Consider the following 15,977-nt stretch of genomic DNA (forward strand, 5'->3'; position numbering starts at 1 on the left):
GGCAATATGTTGCATGCTGCTTCGCTTGTTTATTGCTAAAATACGCTACACGTGGCATTTATGTGATGTTAACTAACACACTGGTGAGTACATTTTAACATATACGATATAATTTTATTCAATAGTTTTGTGAGCATTTTTGTCCCCAGCCTTTTTCAAAGAAAAAAAAGGGGGACATAGAAATAGGATGCGTCCTTCCGTCCGTCATACTTCGTGTCCGGTCCATAATTCTGCCATCCATGAAGGGATTTTGAAATAACTTGGCATAAATGTTTCCCATAATGAGACGACTTGTAGACCTCTTTCTCCAAGGTCAAGGTCACACCTAGAGGTCAAAGGTTAACAGGGTCTGATTCGTGTCCGGTCCATTACTCTGTCATTCATGAAGGGATTTTCAAACTACTTGGCACAAATGTTCCCATAAGGAGACGATGTGTCCTAGCTCCAAGGTCAAGGTCACACTGGTTAAAGGTTAACAAGGTCTGTTGTGTGTCACGTCCATAACTCTGCCATTCATCGCCGGATTTTGAAATTACTTGGCACAAATGTTTTCAATAATGATACGACATGTAATGCGCAAGACCCAGAGCCCTAGCTCCAAGGTCAAGGTCACACTTAGAAGTCAAAGGTCAACATGGTCCATTTCTTGTCCAGTCTATAACTCTGCCATTCTTCAAAGGATATTAAAAGTACTAGGCACTAATGTTCCCCATAATGATGTGTCATACGCAGGACCCAGACCCCGAGGTCCACGGTCAAGGTCGCACTTAGAGGTTAAAGGTTAACAGGGTCTGATTCGTGTCCAGTCCATAACTCTGCCATTCATCAAGGTATTTTCAAACTACTTGGCACAAATTTCTCCTTAAGGGGACAGTGTGTCATGCGCAAGACCCAGACCCCTAGCTCCAAGGTCAAGGTCGCACTTAGAGGTTAAAGGTCAACAGGGTCTGTTTTGTGTCCGGTCCATAACTTTGCCATTCATCACTGAATTTTAAAATTAGTTTGCACAAATGTTTCCCATAATGAGACGATGTGTCATGCGCAAGACTTAGATCCCTTGCTCCAAGGTCAAGGTCGCACTTAGAAGTCAAAGGTCAACATGGTCCATTTCTTGTCCAGTCCATAACTCTGCCATTCTTCAAAGGATTTTAAAATTACTTTGAACAAATGTTCCCCATAATGATGTGTCATGCGCAAGACACAGACCCCGAGGTCCAAGGTCAAGGTCACACTTAGACGTTTAAGGTTAACAGGGTCTGATTAGTGACCAGTCAATAACTCTGTCATTCATCAAGGGATTTTCAAATTAGCCGGCACGAATGTTCCCCATATTAGAACAATGTCTCATGCGCAAGACCCAGACCCCTAGCTCCAAGGTCAAGGTCACACTTAGAGGTTAAAGGTTAACAAGGTCTGTTTTGTGTCAGGTCCATAACTCTGTCATTCATCACCGGATTTTAAAATTAGTCAGCACAAATGTTTCCCATAATGAGACGACGTGTCATGCGCAAGAACCAGACCCCTAGCTCCAAAGTCAAGGTCACACTTTAAAGTCAAAGGTCAACATCATTTCTTGTCCAGTCCATAAGTCTGCCATATATCAAGGGATTTATAAATTACTTTGCACAAATGTTCCCCATAATGAGACGATGTGTCATGCACAAGACCCAGACCCCTAGTTCCAAGGCCAGGGTCATATTTAGAGGTTAAAGATTAACAGGGTACGATTCATGTCCGGTCCATAACTGCCATTCATTACCGGATTTTAAAATTACTTGGCACAAATGTTTCCTATAATGAAATGACATGTCATGCGCATTTCCCAGACCCTAGCTCCAAGGTTAAGGTCACACTTAGAAGTCAAAGGTCAACATTGCCCATTGTTTGTCCAGTCTATAACTGCCATTCATCAAGGGATTTTAAAATTACTTGGCAGAAATGTTCCCCATAATGCGTTGATGTATCTTGTGCAAGACCCAGACCCCTAGCTCCGAGGTCAGTGTAAACCATTGGAGATTTTTGGAGACAAAAGTTATCTGATTCTGTAACTTTATATACATTGGATTATATTCAAATTACTTGGCATATACATTCACCGTTTCAAGACATTGTGTCAAGTACATAGGTCAAGTTCACAGGCATCCAAGTTAACTTTCTTTTTTTTTATGCCCCCGAAGGGAGGCATATTAGTTTTCAACTGTCCGTCCGTTCGTCACAACGTTAACTTTTTGTACGAAGGCACTTTACTCGCGAACCACTGCACCCAGGACCTTCAAACTTCACATGCTAATAGTACTTATTGAGTACACGGCCCCTATTGACTTTAGGGTCACCAGGTCAAGGTCACCAGGTCAAAGGTCAAAGCGCTGCGGGGGGGCATTTTTCACCATTTGTGACAGCTCTTGTTTGTACATGATATTACCTCCCTTTTATATGATAAAGTACAATATATTTGTTTTTACATCAGTTTTCCCACTAATTTAAAAATGAAATGATATTTTAAGTAAGAAGATTGGTATTGATAGATATAAAAAGCTTTTAATAAATGTAGACTTGTAGAATGCAAACATGGGCAAAAGTTTAGTTATAACTTAATGGTTTATACAGCTAAAGTAGCATTACTATGGCTGCAACACATTATGTTGATATGTAGTGCAGCTCTGCATTGAGTCATTGACCAACAGGAGAATTAACTTTTTCTTGAGTGTAATTCAAAAACAAGTTTTTTTAATACTATGTCATGCATTTCATTTGTCTATTAAATACCTCCCTTTAATATATTATAAGATATTTCATTATATTTTTATTTATTTGTCCTTACCAATTTAAAGATAAAATCAAAATACAGATATTAGCCTGTGTAAGCATTCACCAGAAATTTTCAAACTTAAGAATGTCTTCATGAATTATATTATTTATAGTTATGATTTATATGTACATTGTTAGTATGTTGCTCTATTACCTAGAAGATATTGTAATGGCATGCAGTATGTTTTGTGAAAAATGTCCCTAGGCGGGCGACGCTGGTACTTGTAACTCTGTTACAATTTCTTGGGTTTTTTCAATTTTCATCTAACAAATTTTTAGGAGAAAAGCTGCTTAAATTAGACATATTGATAGTTCTTGAGAACTAAATGATAATATTCCTGAAATGTACAGACGTAGATTTATAATTTAACGATTCCTTAGATACTTACATAGTACGTATTATCAGTTTCACACAAATTGCGTTTCTTTTAATTTACAGTGACAGCTCGAGGTGGCAATCACTACGTTGGCTTCAGTAATAAACAGATGGAAGATTATTTATTTAGAGAGGAGTCTTTCACCAGTCTGAACAGAGGCTACACAGATCGTCATGCTCCACCCTTTACAACGTCACTAAAGGCTTCTCATTTGTCCGACAACCCTGGCATTCCATTTTCTAGACCTCCTACGTCAGAACACACACTGCTGACTTCTTCACCACAAAGCCATAACATCCATGTATCCGAGCTTCTCGGTACAGAAATCAACTCGAATCGAAATACTGCTCAGCAGGCGTGGTCAACAGGAAATGACCTTCATACAGTACAGCGAATGGACAAACTCGAACCCAGACTGCCAAGCCCAGCTGGCAATGCTTCTCCGATGCTTCACAGGGCACGCACTCCTGTTACTGAAATAGAAAATCAAATGCCGCCGGTTGGGGAGGCTGAATTGCTGAAGAAAACGTTATTTTAATCAAATTCAACTAAGTTGGCATTAGAAATTCTTTCCGCGAAACAGTAACAATTAAAAGTTTATTAAGCAGAAACTTGATATCTTCAAGTCATAAATGTATTTTCGGCAGGCCTTGTCTTCCTGTTGATATTTCTTAAACATTGGAATCAGCTGTTATTTCTGAATTTCTGCATGTCAGTTTTACTTCATTTGGAACGTTATATCCATTTTATGCTTATTGTAACCTCACCTGCACTCTGTTCAGGATGAGCTGTAAGTATAGGGAGATGGTCTATTGTCCTTCTCGTCTCGTCTGAAACTGCTGTTCAGAATTACACTTAACTTGGTTGGTAGCATCCTGGGTTAGATTTTTATCAATTTTTCCCAATTGGTTCAGTTTGGGACCTTTTAGAGACTTTTAAAGTTTTAGACCTTTAAAACCGTGTAAACGACTTCTCATGAACCGCATGATTTAGCTTCATCAAACATTGTGTGTAGCATAATTATATGATCCTCTGCAAATATTTACAATTACGGGCACTTGGCCCCTTTAAGGGACTGCAAGAGTAAAATAAAGTAAAAAAATAAAAAAAGAATAAAAGACTCCTTCGCATGATCTATTTCATCAAACTTGGTCTGTAGCATCATTATAAGGTCCTCTCCCAAATTCTTCCATATTGGGGCACCTGTCCGTTTTAGGGGGCAGCTAGAGCTAAAATAGAAAAGGCAAACTTTAAAGAACTTCTTATGAACTGCTTGAAAGTTCTTCATCAGTTTGTTTTGTAGCAACGTTGTAAGGTTATTTCCAAGGAAAAAGAAAACTTTAAACGACTACTCATGATCTACCTGAGGGATCTTCGTTAAACTTGGTCTGTTGCATCATATGGTAATTCGGGGCACTTTGCTACTTTTAGGGGCCACTAGAGCAAAAATAGAAATACATGTATATTTAAACGACTTCTTCTTATGAACTTCTGAATGGATTGTCCTCAAACTTGGTCTGAAGCATCATGATAATTTCTTTTCCAAAATTGATCAAAATGGTAACGATTGCCTTCTTGTAGAGACCACTATAGCTAAAAGTAGAAATACTATGAAATGAATTGCTTAGTTGATCTTCATCAAATTCAGTCTTTAGCATCAGTGTAAGATTTCTCCAGATTTTATTCAGATTGGCCAGTTTAAGAAGTAAACATGGAGTTAACTAGTTGTGTATATAAGCATCACCATGCATTTGGTTTAAAATAGTATACGCCAAATCTTAATACATATAGTTAAACACAGTATAAATGTGTACTTGCTCTACTACAAAAGAAATTAGAAATTTTCAACAATCGACTGTTACTGCATGACATTTGATAATGTAGCTCTACATGTACAATTAAAATATATGTAATAAAGTTAAATACCTTCAAGGAGGAATTTATAGATTCGAAGTAATTATCTTAATATAAAATAATTTTGTGAAAGATTGGCAGTGGATACTTTTAAATGACTTTGTCTCATTAAACTTGGTCTGTAACATCATTTTAGTTCCACTGTTCGGAGAATAGCGGTGCTATTCTACTCGCCCCGGTGTCGGCGTCGGCGTGCCCATTCTTGGTTAAAGTTTTTCGGCAACCTTTGTTTTTCTTTGTTACTATTGCTTATATCTTACTGTAACTTCACATTAACATTGTTCAGCATGCAAACATAATATGTGCAGGGGCTGGGCCCATTATGCCCAAGGTCAAGGTCACCAAGGTGTTATACTTAGGTTATTTTTAAGGTTAAAGTTTTTCGGCAACCTTTGTTTTTCTGTCATATCTTTGTTACTATTGCTTATATCTTATTATAACTTCACATAAACATTGTCCAGCATACAAACAAAGTATGTGCAGGGACTGGGTCAATTATACATAATGTCAAGGTCACCAAGGTGTTATACATAGGTTATTTTTAAGGTAAAGTTTTTCGGCAACCTTTGTTTTTCTGTCATATCTTTGTTACTGTGCTTATATCTTACTGTAACTTCACATAAACATTGTTAGCTGGTCTTTGTTCAGAGTGAGCTATTAGTATTGTTTATATTAAACACCGATACTACCATTCAAGATTGAGTGTTTCATATATATTCAAGGTCAGGTGAGCAACTTAGGGCCACTATAGACTTATGTACTCTTTGATATCGTTTCTGAGATAGTTTATGTTACTACTAACGTTTTTTTTTGTCTTTGTATTTGTGAGCCGTTCCTGGAGACGAAATTGTGGTACACATTTTTAAAGGTATTTAGATATATAAATATGGGTACCGGTATACATAATTTACAGGAAATATGCAGTACGAAAATCATGACCTAAGTTAATGTAAAACAAAATATTTTTCTTTCATGTATATTTTGATGTAATGAAATATATTTACGATTAAATATGTATCATGTATATATTCATTGTTTATGTCATAAAAGTATATGTGTGTTGAAAACGCAGCATCTTTAAAGAATTTATCTATCCTACCAACCAACGAAGGACTGCTTGTTTGATATTTGGTTCCAGACGAATGTTCTTTACAAGGAAGTGTTTGTCTTGTGACGTTTCGGCGTAGACTTGCGTTTCATGAAAACCTGTATAATAATCTTAAAAGAAATGTGAAAGAGAAATATACTTTTGCAACAAAAAACGGGTAAAATAGTAGTTACCTCATTCATGTTTTGTTTTCTTTTGGTCTAATTCGTAATAAAGTTTGAATGTAGAAGTAAATGTTGTCGTTTTTTATTACATGTCCCATTTTGAGCGAGTTGATAAAGGAATCAAAATCAGTGCGGAGGAAACTTGTAATTTCCCTAAAACACGGACTAGACAGAATTCACCGTTCCTTTAGCTCGACCTTTTGAAATTTTTCATATACCATGTATAGCGTATTATTTCGTCGGAGTTCGAATCACAAAAGTTTTGCATGTAAGCAGGTTTCAACTAATAGACCTAATGCTAAAAAACTTCACATATATATTTGATATAATGAGATGACCTCACAGGACAAGGTACATAACTCTATCTTTAATTTTGTCAAAATTTTGTCCCTTTTGTACGGATAATTTCAGGTTGGTTTTCCATGTAAGCAGGTTTCCCGAAAAACTACTTACTAGGTCTAATACTTTAAAACTTCGCATATATGTCATTGGAATCAAGAGATAATCGATAATCTTACCTGGCAAGTTACATGACTCTAACTTTGTCAAAATTATGTCCCTTTTTAGAAATGTTGTGATAGCTTTTAGCTCAACCTAAAGTTGTTCAAACGGTTCCGCTGGCCATTAGAGCTAAAAATAGAACTATCTTCAAACGACATGCTGGTCTGATTTTGAAATAATTTCACACAAATGGTCCTATGTCACCCTCTACCAAGATTGTTCAAATTATACCGATTCGTCAAAAACATAGCCGCCAGGGGGCGTGGTCGCTTTTCCCTAGATCTGTATGTATATAGTGGAAATTTTAAAAATCTGGTGTGAAACTGCTGGCCCTATTGTTAAATAATTTTACACAAATGATCTCTATGTGACCCTCTACCAAGAGTATTGGCTGCCAGGGGGCGTGGTCACTTTTCCCTGTGTTTATATAGTAGAAACTTAGAAAAATCTTTTTGTATGAAACCGCCCAATTTTAAAATAATTTCACACAAATTGTCTACAAACATTGTTCAAATTACAATGTATTCTGATTAGTCAAAAAACATGGCCGTTAGAGGGAGTGGTCACTTTTCATCAACAATTTCTTTAAAAGACTATAAGAATCTTCTCCTTCGAAGTCCCAATATATAGAGCTTTGATATTTGGCATGGATATAAGGGTTTGACTCTCTACCATAATTATTCTAATTATTGCCCTACGGTCAAAAATGGCCACGCCCCTGTGTGTGACATGTACTTACTATAGGCTTATATATAAGAAGCTTTGAAAATCTTCTTCTCTGAATCCATTATAACTAGAGCCTTGATATTTGGAATGTGATATCAGAGTTTTTACTATCTACTGTAATTGTTCAAATTATTGCCCTAGATTCAAAAATGTGTGTGACATGTATATAATTTAAGCTAGAAAAAAAGAAACCCAACTCTGTACTTGTACCATTATATTATACAAACACACTTGAATCCTTGTGCACAGATGAGCGCTTTAGGGTCAGTGGCCCTCTTGGTTATGCACTTTTTTCCGGCATTACTTTACCAATTTTTTTCAGATTCTCCACACGTCTTTGGCATCGTGGGATGACCTCACGTGGCAAGTTTCATAATTCTTGCTTACATATTGTGTCCCTTTTCAACTAAAAAAATTTATTTCAGCTTTTATATGTAAGCAAGTATTAGTGAAGAGCTTCAAATAGCCGAATGTGATGCCATTAGACAGCTCTTGATCGTTTTGTTTTCTATTTTTATACGCCTGTTTGAAAAACGGGACGTATTATGGGAACGCCCCTGGAGTGTCAAGCGCAAGAACTAGGTCTAAGGTCTAAGGTCAAGGTCACACTTAGAGGTCAAAGGATACAAGAATGAAAACTTTGTCCGGAGCATTTCTTCTTCATGCATGGAGGGATTTTGATATAACTTGGCACAAATGTTCACCGCCACGAGATGGAGTGTCGTGCGCAAGAACCAGGTCTCTAGGTCTAAGGTAAAGGTCACACTTAGAGGCCAAAGGTCAGATATAAGAATGACTTTTCGGAGCATTTCTTCATTATATATGGAGGGATTTTGATGTAATTTGGCACAATTGTACACCACCATAAGACGGAGTGTCATGCGCAGGTCCCTTCTTTAGAATTACTTCCCTTTGTTGTTACTATAAATAGCTTATATTGTAACTTTTTCATTACTTGTCGTAGGAAAAATCGAGCCCACATTTCTGTAGTACAACATGCATGTTACATCCAATTTTTTTTTTTAAGATTAACTTCCCTTAGTTTTTACTATAAATAACTTGTATTGTAACTTTTTTTATGATAACCAAGACCACTTTTCTGTGGTAAAACATAGATTTTACTTTCAAATTTTAGGTGTATTTTAAGGTATCTCTACCTGGTAAGGAGTCTTTTTGTGGACTAAGAAAAACAAATGAATTACAATAATTACTACACAACCACACAATTAAAATTCCATTTGCAAATACAGCTGCTATTTGCTAATTCGCTGTGACGGGCGTATATTGTGACATTCTGGCACACTTGTTGCGTTGTTTCAATACAATTTGTATGAAGACATGACGATATACTCGATTATGTTAAATTATAATTAAAACTTTATGCGATAGAAAATGTCATGTTTTATGACAATTGCTTGACTGATGATTCCATTTTGTTTTCAGCCTTGCCTTCTGGTAACTTCTATAACGGAAAAAAATCAGTTGAAGACTTCCTGTTCCGTGCAGACTCGGAGTCAAGTATGAGTCAAGCACCTTTGGTCACTGCTCTTGATATGGGTCCCCGATCTTCGTCGTCTCGCATGTCCGGCACTCATGATACGGGGTCTCGATCTTCGTCTCGTATGTCCGGCTTTTCACTAAGGGTCAACTCTCCTGAGCCTGTCAACATGTCTAGGGTGTCCACTCAGTATCCTTCGTATGGGATAGTCAATCCTCCTCCGACATACAACGATTCCTACTTCTCACTTCCGGATGAGCGCAATCGGTTTCCAAGAAACAAGAGTTCGAGCTCACAGTCAAGGTCTCATAGTGCAGTGTCCGACCGAGAGAGTCCACTACCACCTGTCGGGCAGAGCCTTCACAGCAGTGACTTCATTTGATGCAATGGAAACATCCATCAATAGACCGATTCTTATAGAAATCTATATGAAGAAGAACATCATCATAGTATGCATTGTGTCTCAAAATGGAACTCAAATTGTTTGATCAGAAATTACATTTACATTATATGTAGTATAGTTATTAACTTGCACCTTTAATATACTTTTTCTTAATTGTCATTGTGCTTACAGCCTAAAATATATAAAAATGTAGAATTTGAAAATGAGCTAATTGTGTAGTTTTAGTATCATTATAACCCGCCTAACACGCACCTGTGTCTTGATTTTTGTTTTGTAAACGATTGACGTGTCGATCAGCTGTCGATTAGATAATTTTATGCACATTTTTCAATTGTGTGATATGTTTAGTTCAATATATCTTACATTATTTACTAGATATGTTTTAGCATAAATAGGAAAAAACGGTATCACTTTTAGGCGTGAATGTCTTGTGTTAACTTCTGATTTTTTTCTATAATCTAAAGTCTGATTAATACACGAAGTTCTTTCGAAATAAAGATTTACTTAGATCATTTTTCCACTAAACAGATTAAATCTTATATTTGCTAGACTGAACCTCAAATTTTCATACTGATGAGATTCTATGGGAACATCACGATTTTGGTGACATTTTCGCGTATAGAAAATATTCTCCAATTTAGATTTTTAAAGGTGGTTAATACGAATTTGATCAAACAATGGATTTGTTCAAAAGTTTAACAAATGATCATTTAATGATTTATATTCATTTTCACTGGGTACATGATATGGGGTAGATTTTCACTGGAGTTTTAAAGTTTAGTGTGTGAATAACTTTAATAAACGTACTTTGCTTGAGAAATGATACGAAAGAAGAACTAATGTATTACATTTGTGGTAAACGGAATTCAATAGAAATGCCTTTACCTATCTTGGTGGCGCAACCAGGATAATAAATGATACGAATATAAGAACTAATGTATTAGTGACAAAATTTACTATGACATTTGTCAAAGATTTACAATGATATACGAAATTCATTAGAAATATTACTTATCTCAGTGGTTGCGCAGTGACAGTATTTACTATTACTTTTGTCAAAGATTTACAATGACAATACGAAATTCATTGTAAACCATTTACTTATCTCAGTGGTTGCGCAGCCAGAATATTTTGGAAGTAAATGAACTCGGAAGCTACATACAGTTGAAATATCCCATCATCCGTCGAATGTAAATGAAACTTCGAAATTATATTTAATCAATAGAAATTGTCCACTTTTTAATGCTTTTATATCAAACGGGAGTAATTACAAAATTTCATAAGAAATAAAACATGTTTTGTTAATACATGTAGTTATCTAACTCCATGTAATAGTTTATGTTAATTGAATAAATCGCAGTATTCTTTCACCTTCAGCCTGCTGGCGGCAAGTAATTCTGCCTTTGCGACCAGTGCAGACTAAGATCAGCCGTCAGTAAACACCCCTTCAAATAATAAATGGTACTGCCCAAATTGAATGACGGACCAGACCATTATAGAAGTTTAGCAGGTTAAAGGTTAAATGTGATTTGCCACATTTGCTGAAATGTCCCACGTTTGTGAACTGACTTTTTTTACTATTTGGCTAAAATATTTATTAACCTGTTTCATCAGTTAACATAAATGTTATATTTATTCGTGGTTTGACTTGCGTTTGCGTATTTTTGATCCTGGCCTGTTTTTCCTACGTTACGATCACTTTCGGTTTTTCATACGTTCCTTTTAATATGCTGTTATAATAATCTTATAATAAGATTAGAATATTAACAACCAAAACCTAGTATCTTTTTGACTAATAGGTGTATTAAAAACGGAATTGATAAAACCATTACCTCGAACAGATATTCGCATAGACTGACTCGTACTGTATTTTTATAAATCTGGTATAATAATAATAATAATAATAATAATTTTTGAAAACGAACTGCACCTAATGTAATAGAATGTTAATGAAAAAGATGTGTCGTTAACATGCACATATACGCCATTTATTATATCATATGCTCTTGTACTCCAACTATTAAACCTTCTGACCATAAGAATGCACGCACTAACTTGCTTAACGTTGGCGGTTTTCAAATAATCTTGCTTCAGTTGAAGTAAGAAACTTTGAAAGGTATTTGATACACAATCCTATCGTTTTTATTCACAGAAACTTAATGAGACTTAAAATCAGAGTTAAAATATATCCGATATATCCAATTCCACATTGTTGATAATAGTTTATGTTGACAGACACGTATAGGTTATGTTTCAAAAGGATGCTGAACGTTGTACAATTAAAGCACATTTGTCAGATTGAAACTTTAATCTTTGTTGCAGTTTTGTAAATTATACCATATTGGTGAAACTGAGTGTTTTTTTTTTTGCTTTGAAGTGAATGTCTGCCTTTTGTATTTTTACAAATTATATTACATATTTTTTGAGAAAATATAAGGATTGTTTTAAACTCTAAATATTTACTTCCATCCTACGTTTTATTTTAACTTATTGAGTTTAACATTAATATATTTGTTACTCTTATTTAGAAATAGTAGTTTATAGTCTAGTAGTATGTTTATGTTTCAAAAGTGCTGAACGTTGTACATTTCATCCAATGGACAGTGAACATTTAATCTTTGTTGCAGTTTGTAAATTCCATTATTGACTGAAATGCAGGGTATGTTTTTTGCTTCGAAGTAAGTTCTGCTTTTGTATTCTTCAAATCTATTAAATTTTTGAGAAAAATGAGGAATTATAAAAATCTCAGATAAATTATATATTTTTGAAGTATTGTTCTTGCAGCTTTCGCACACCTTCTTACTCAGTACTGTTTCAAATTAAAGTTTACTCATTGTTTATTAATAGTCATATGTTTTACTTGTTACCAGCTAACGCGAGCTAATTTCTCTTAAGATAGTGCATGAGGAAGTGGCGCACGCCAATTTTTACCTCAATGCCATTTCAAGATAGAGTCTAACAAATCTCTTTATACCCATTTCATAATAGCAGACAAATTGTTAAGAGGATAAAGTTCAATTGAAGTATTTAGGAACGTGATGTGTCCAAACCCGTTCAACCTTTACGCAAGGATCCAATTTTCTTATCAGATTTTAAATTGCAGACAGTAATTACATAACAGCCATTTGTCCTTTATTTGTTTTTTATTAGTTTGTTAATTGTCTTACTGACCAGTTTTGACCCACTACCCAGTTAATACTTTGTCATCAAGTAACCATTGATGACAAGTTCGGAACATCAGATTATACCTTGACATAAGAGTGTTAAGCTTTTCATGTAAGGTTGAGGATGAAAAACTTAGGAAACAAAACCATGTCAATTACGGGGATACAACCAATTTCATGAAGTTCATATCTAGTGGCCTCAACAGTAACAAGATTACCAGTTTGATTTGACAGAATGACTAGTTATTGATCATGAATGCACATTTCATTCTGAAGCCAAATTATCAATATATTTATATTAACCAAGTTTTACTTAAGATAGGGTCATAATGGCCCTAAGTGCAATATGTTTTCATTTATACCCTAGTGACCTAGTTTTCGCCTATTAATTGAAGAGTTTAGAATTTAAATAATTATCAAAACGCTTTCATGCGATGAAGTCTTGTGTTCTTCTTTTACCTAGTAAATTATCATTGATCTTTTTTTAACCAAAATTTAAAAGATATAATCTGGTCTGAGATATCCGAGAAAAAAGACTTATTGACTCTCTAAATTTTACATAAAGGTGTGACTTTTACGTTATTTCCTATGATTGTGAATATTAGTTCACCCCAACATGAAGTCAAAAGTTTCTTGATTATCGAGGCAAACATTCGACAATTTGTCATGGAATTTCATATTTAAATGCAACTTTGAGGCAAATCATGATCTTTGTCTTGGCCTTGTTAGTTAGAACCAATACCATTTTCAAATCCCAGCCTGGATTTCTGACACATTTTGAATAGTTTACCAGAAAAATTCATCCATTATAGTCTTTAACAGTTTTTCTTTTGATTTAACTGATAGTCATTTATTGATAATTGACCTCTTAAGAAGATCAAAGTTAAATCATTATAACCAATTTCTTGATTTCAACGAGTGGACTTCTAGATTTACAAGTGAATTCCTTTCATTTGCTAGGACCTAGTATTGATCCAACAGGACCATTTCGACGTTCAGAAGGATATAGGGATCATTAAAGTTTAGAAGAGGCAATAGTTGCCTTTAAGCTAACAGTGACTCTAGTTTTCCACACCAGATTTGACTGTAGAATAATCGGATAATTTCGAACTATAGAGGTTATGATGTCTAACTTTTCACTATTCTCATCATTAACAATTTTTCACTCAGTTTCCTATGATCTTGAATGACTTGTTTGATCATTGGCAGAAAACTTCATGACAAATCTCACTAAGACATCGTAAAATGGTTACCATGAGGTTACCGTGAAAAGGTACCTTTTCCATTGTTGTTAAAATAACTAATTTTCCCCCACAATACCCAAGGTCGATTCTTGGATTATAGGTAAAAATGCACATTTCATAAATCAGATTAACTCGGACTCAAATGGGATGGACTGTTTCGATGACTTAAAATACACAAGATAAGTAATACTACTAAATAATTAAGTATGTGAACATATATATTTTTGCATTATTGAAATCAATCAGGGTATCAATTGTTACCTTCTGATTATTTTATTAAAAAAATGAGGAAACCATGCTTTTCTTTAACGTTATTTATAATGGAAAGAGGTTAACGTCCGGATTAATTCAAGGCTTTACAGAAGAGTCATCGACGCAATTAATTCCACAAGAGCTAGACAGAAGCGAGAGAAAAGCGCATTCAGTCGAATAAAGATTCTAAAAAGTATGTCAAATCAGCTCATCAACTAGTATTAAGATATAAAAGATTGAAATTGCAGCCCAAAATCTCCAAAAGTCTTAAACAGTCCGAAAACTTCCGAAATTGGGTTTTCAGATGTCTTTAAAATGTTCGGATGATTAATCTAAGTTAAGTCTTTTAAAGAAGAAACCTGGAGAGGTCCAGTGTTACAACCTTTAAAGTTATATCAGAGACAAAGATAACAATTGTTATCTCTGGTTATATAATAAGTTGTGAAAGACAAAAAACAGTTTCCCTGTTGCAGGTTACTGTGACCTTTTAGGGGTCATAGTCACTGTGAACATGACCTAATGACCTCAAAATCAATAAGTCATCCTCAGGTTATGATCAACCTCCGCCAATCCGAGACCTGTTGGCCAAAGCATTTCCTAGTTATTGAATTTCATTTAAAATGTTCAAAAGCTACACTGCAATAATTGTGCACTAAAGTTGGCCCTGCTCAAAGCTGCCACTATTGGGCGGAAGACACAGAAGCTCGGAAGAACTCTTCTAATTCTGGCAGATCTTCCGAACGGGGCAAACGAACCCACCAGTTAAGCTATTTCATTTTATGGAACGAAATACATTTTAACGTGATTCAATTAATATGCATAATTTATCTTTGAATACTGTGAATAAGGAATAGTAAATATATATCTATATATGTTTTGTTAACAACTGAACCGTTTCCAACATTTGTAACACTAGTATTACACTATATTTCTTTATTTTAAATGAACAATTATTTTCGCCTCAGAGGATTTCAAAACTTACATGTGCGCAAGCGCATTGGGCCATTTTAGACTGCCCCTCCGTAATTTGCGCTAGAAAGTGAAATCTAACGCCGTAATTAGTAGATTAGTCTAAATCCGCCTAGTTTGAAAATCAACACTATGGAGAGGCCTTGATAGACCTCTCCAATTACGATGAGAAACTTTACCAAGGTATTTACGTAATTTGTAATAACGGTAGCCTCACTACACACTGGCAAACAATTACTTGAGAAATATAATTGTAAACATTATACCCCTGATGAAGGCATTGAAAGCCGAAACTAGTTGCAAATAAATTAAAAACCAGTTTGAAGTTGTTCTTCCATTTTCAATTGTATTATTGAGAAATATAAGTAATGTAAGATGTCGTTTCGAACCCATACCGTTATATCATATAATATAAAAATAACTACGTACTTCTCAAATCAGTCGTAAGTTAAAAACGTTTAAAGGGGAAGACAATCTTCGTATATTAATTCCGTCTGCTCATATTTCTGAAATTATTTAAGAATTGAAAGGATTTTCAAACCTGCCAAAAATAAGATAGCTATTAACATTTCAATACTGTATAGTATTTGATCAAAATGGCGGACATTTTGTTTCCATTGCAACGTGAAATAAAATGGCGGATTAATTAAATTTCTTGATACATGTTTGAATTGTATTTACTTATTTCTGTAAAATAATTTCTGTACCTTTTCCAACCATGTTTTACATCTTAAGAAACATTGAAAGTTGATCTATTTCAAAGGTAATTTGCTGAATAAAGAAATCAGCTGTGTGTAAATGACGTCATAAACGCCTCTGTGATCAGCCCTTTTCTTAAATTTCAAACTG

The 15,977-nt window shown here is 34.9% G+C and overlaps 1 protein-coding gene across 2 annotated transcripts in view; it reads left to right on the top strand.

The window, feature by feature from the left end:
• The window catches only part of LOC123561853 (fibrocystin-L-like), a 168,570-nt gene extending 157,337 nt beyond the window's left edge, over nt 1-11,233 (top strand). Inside the window, exon 58 of one of the 2 annotated variants that reach the window (XM_045354507.2) lies at nt 3,248-6,441. In XM_045354507.2, the coding sequence (XP_045210442.2) occupies nt 3,248-3,723 (476 nt within the window). In that variant the 3' untranslated portion in view covers nt 3,724-6,441. Of the gene's footprint in view, nt 1-3,247; nt 6,442-9,041 lie in introns of those variants that run through there. The other variant, XM_045354508.2, reaches the window with a different exon arrangement.
• The last annotated feature ends 4,744 nt before the right edge of the window (nt 11,234-15,977 follow it).

This window comes from Mercenaria mercenaria, chromosome 10, assembly GCF_021730395.1.
Source record: "Mercenaria mercenaria strain notata chromosome 10, MADL_Memer_1, whole genome shotgun sequence".
NCBI classification, from domain to species: domain Eukaryota; kingdom Metazoa; phylum Mollusca; class Bivalvia; order Venerida; family Veneridae; genus Mercenaria; species Mercenaria mercenaria.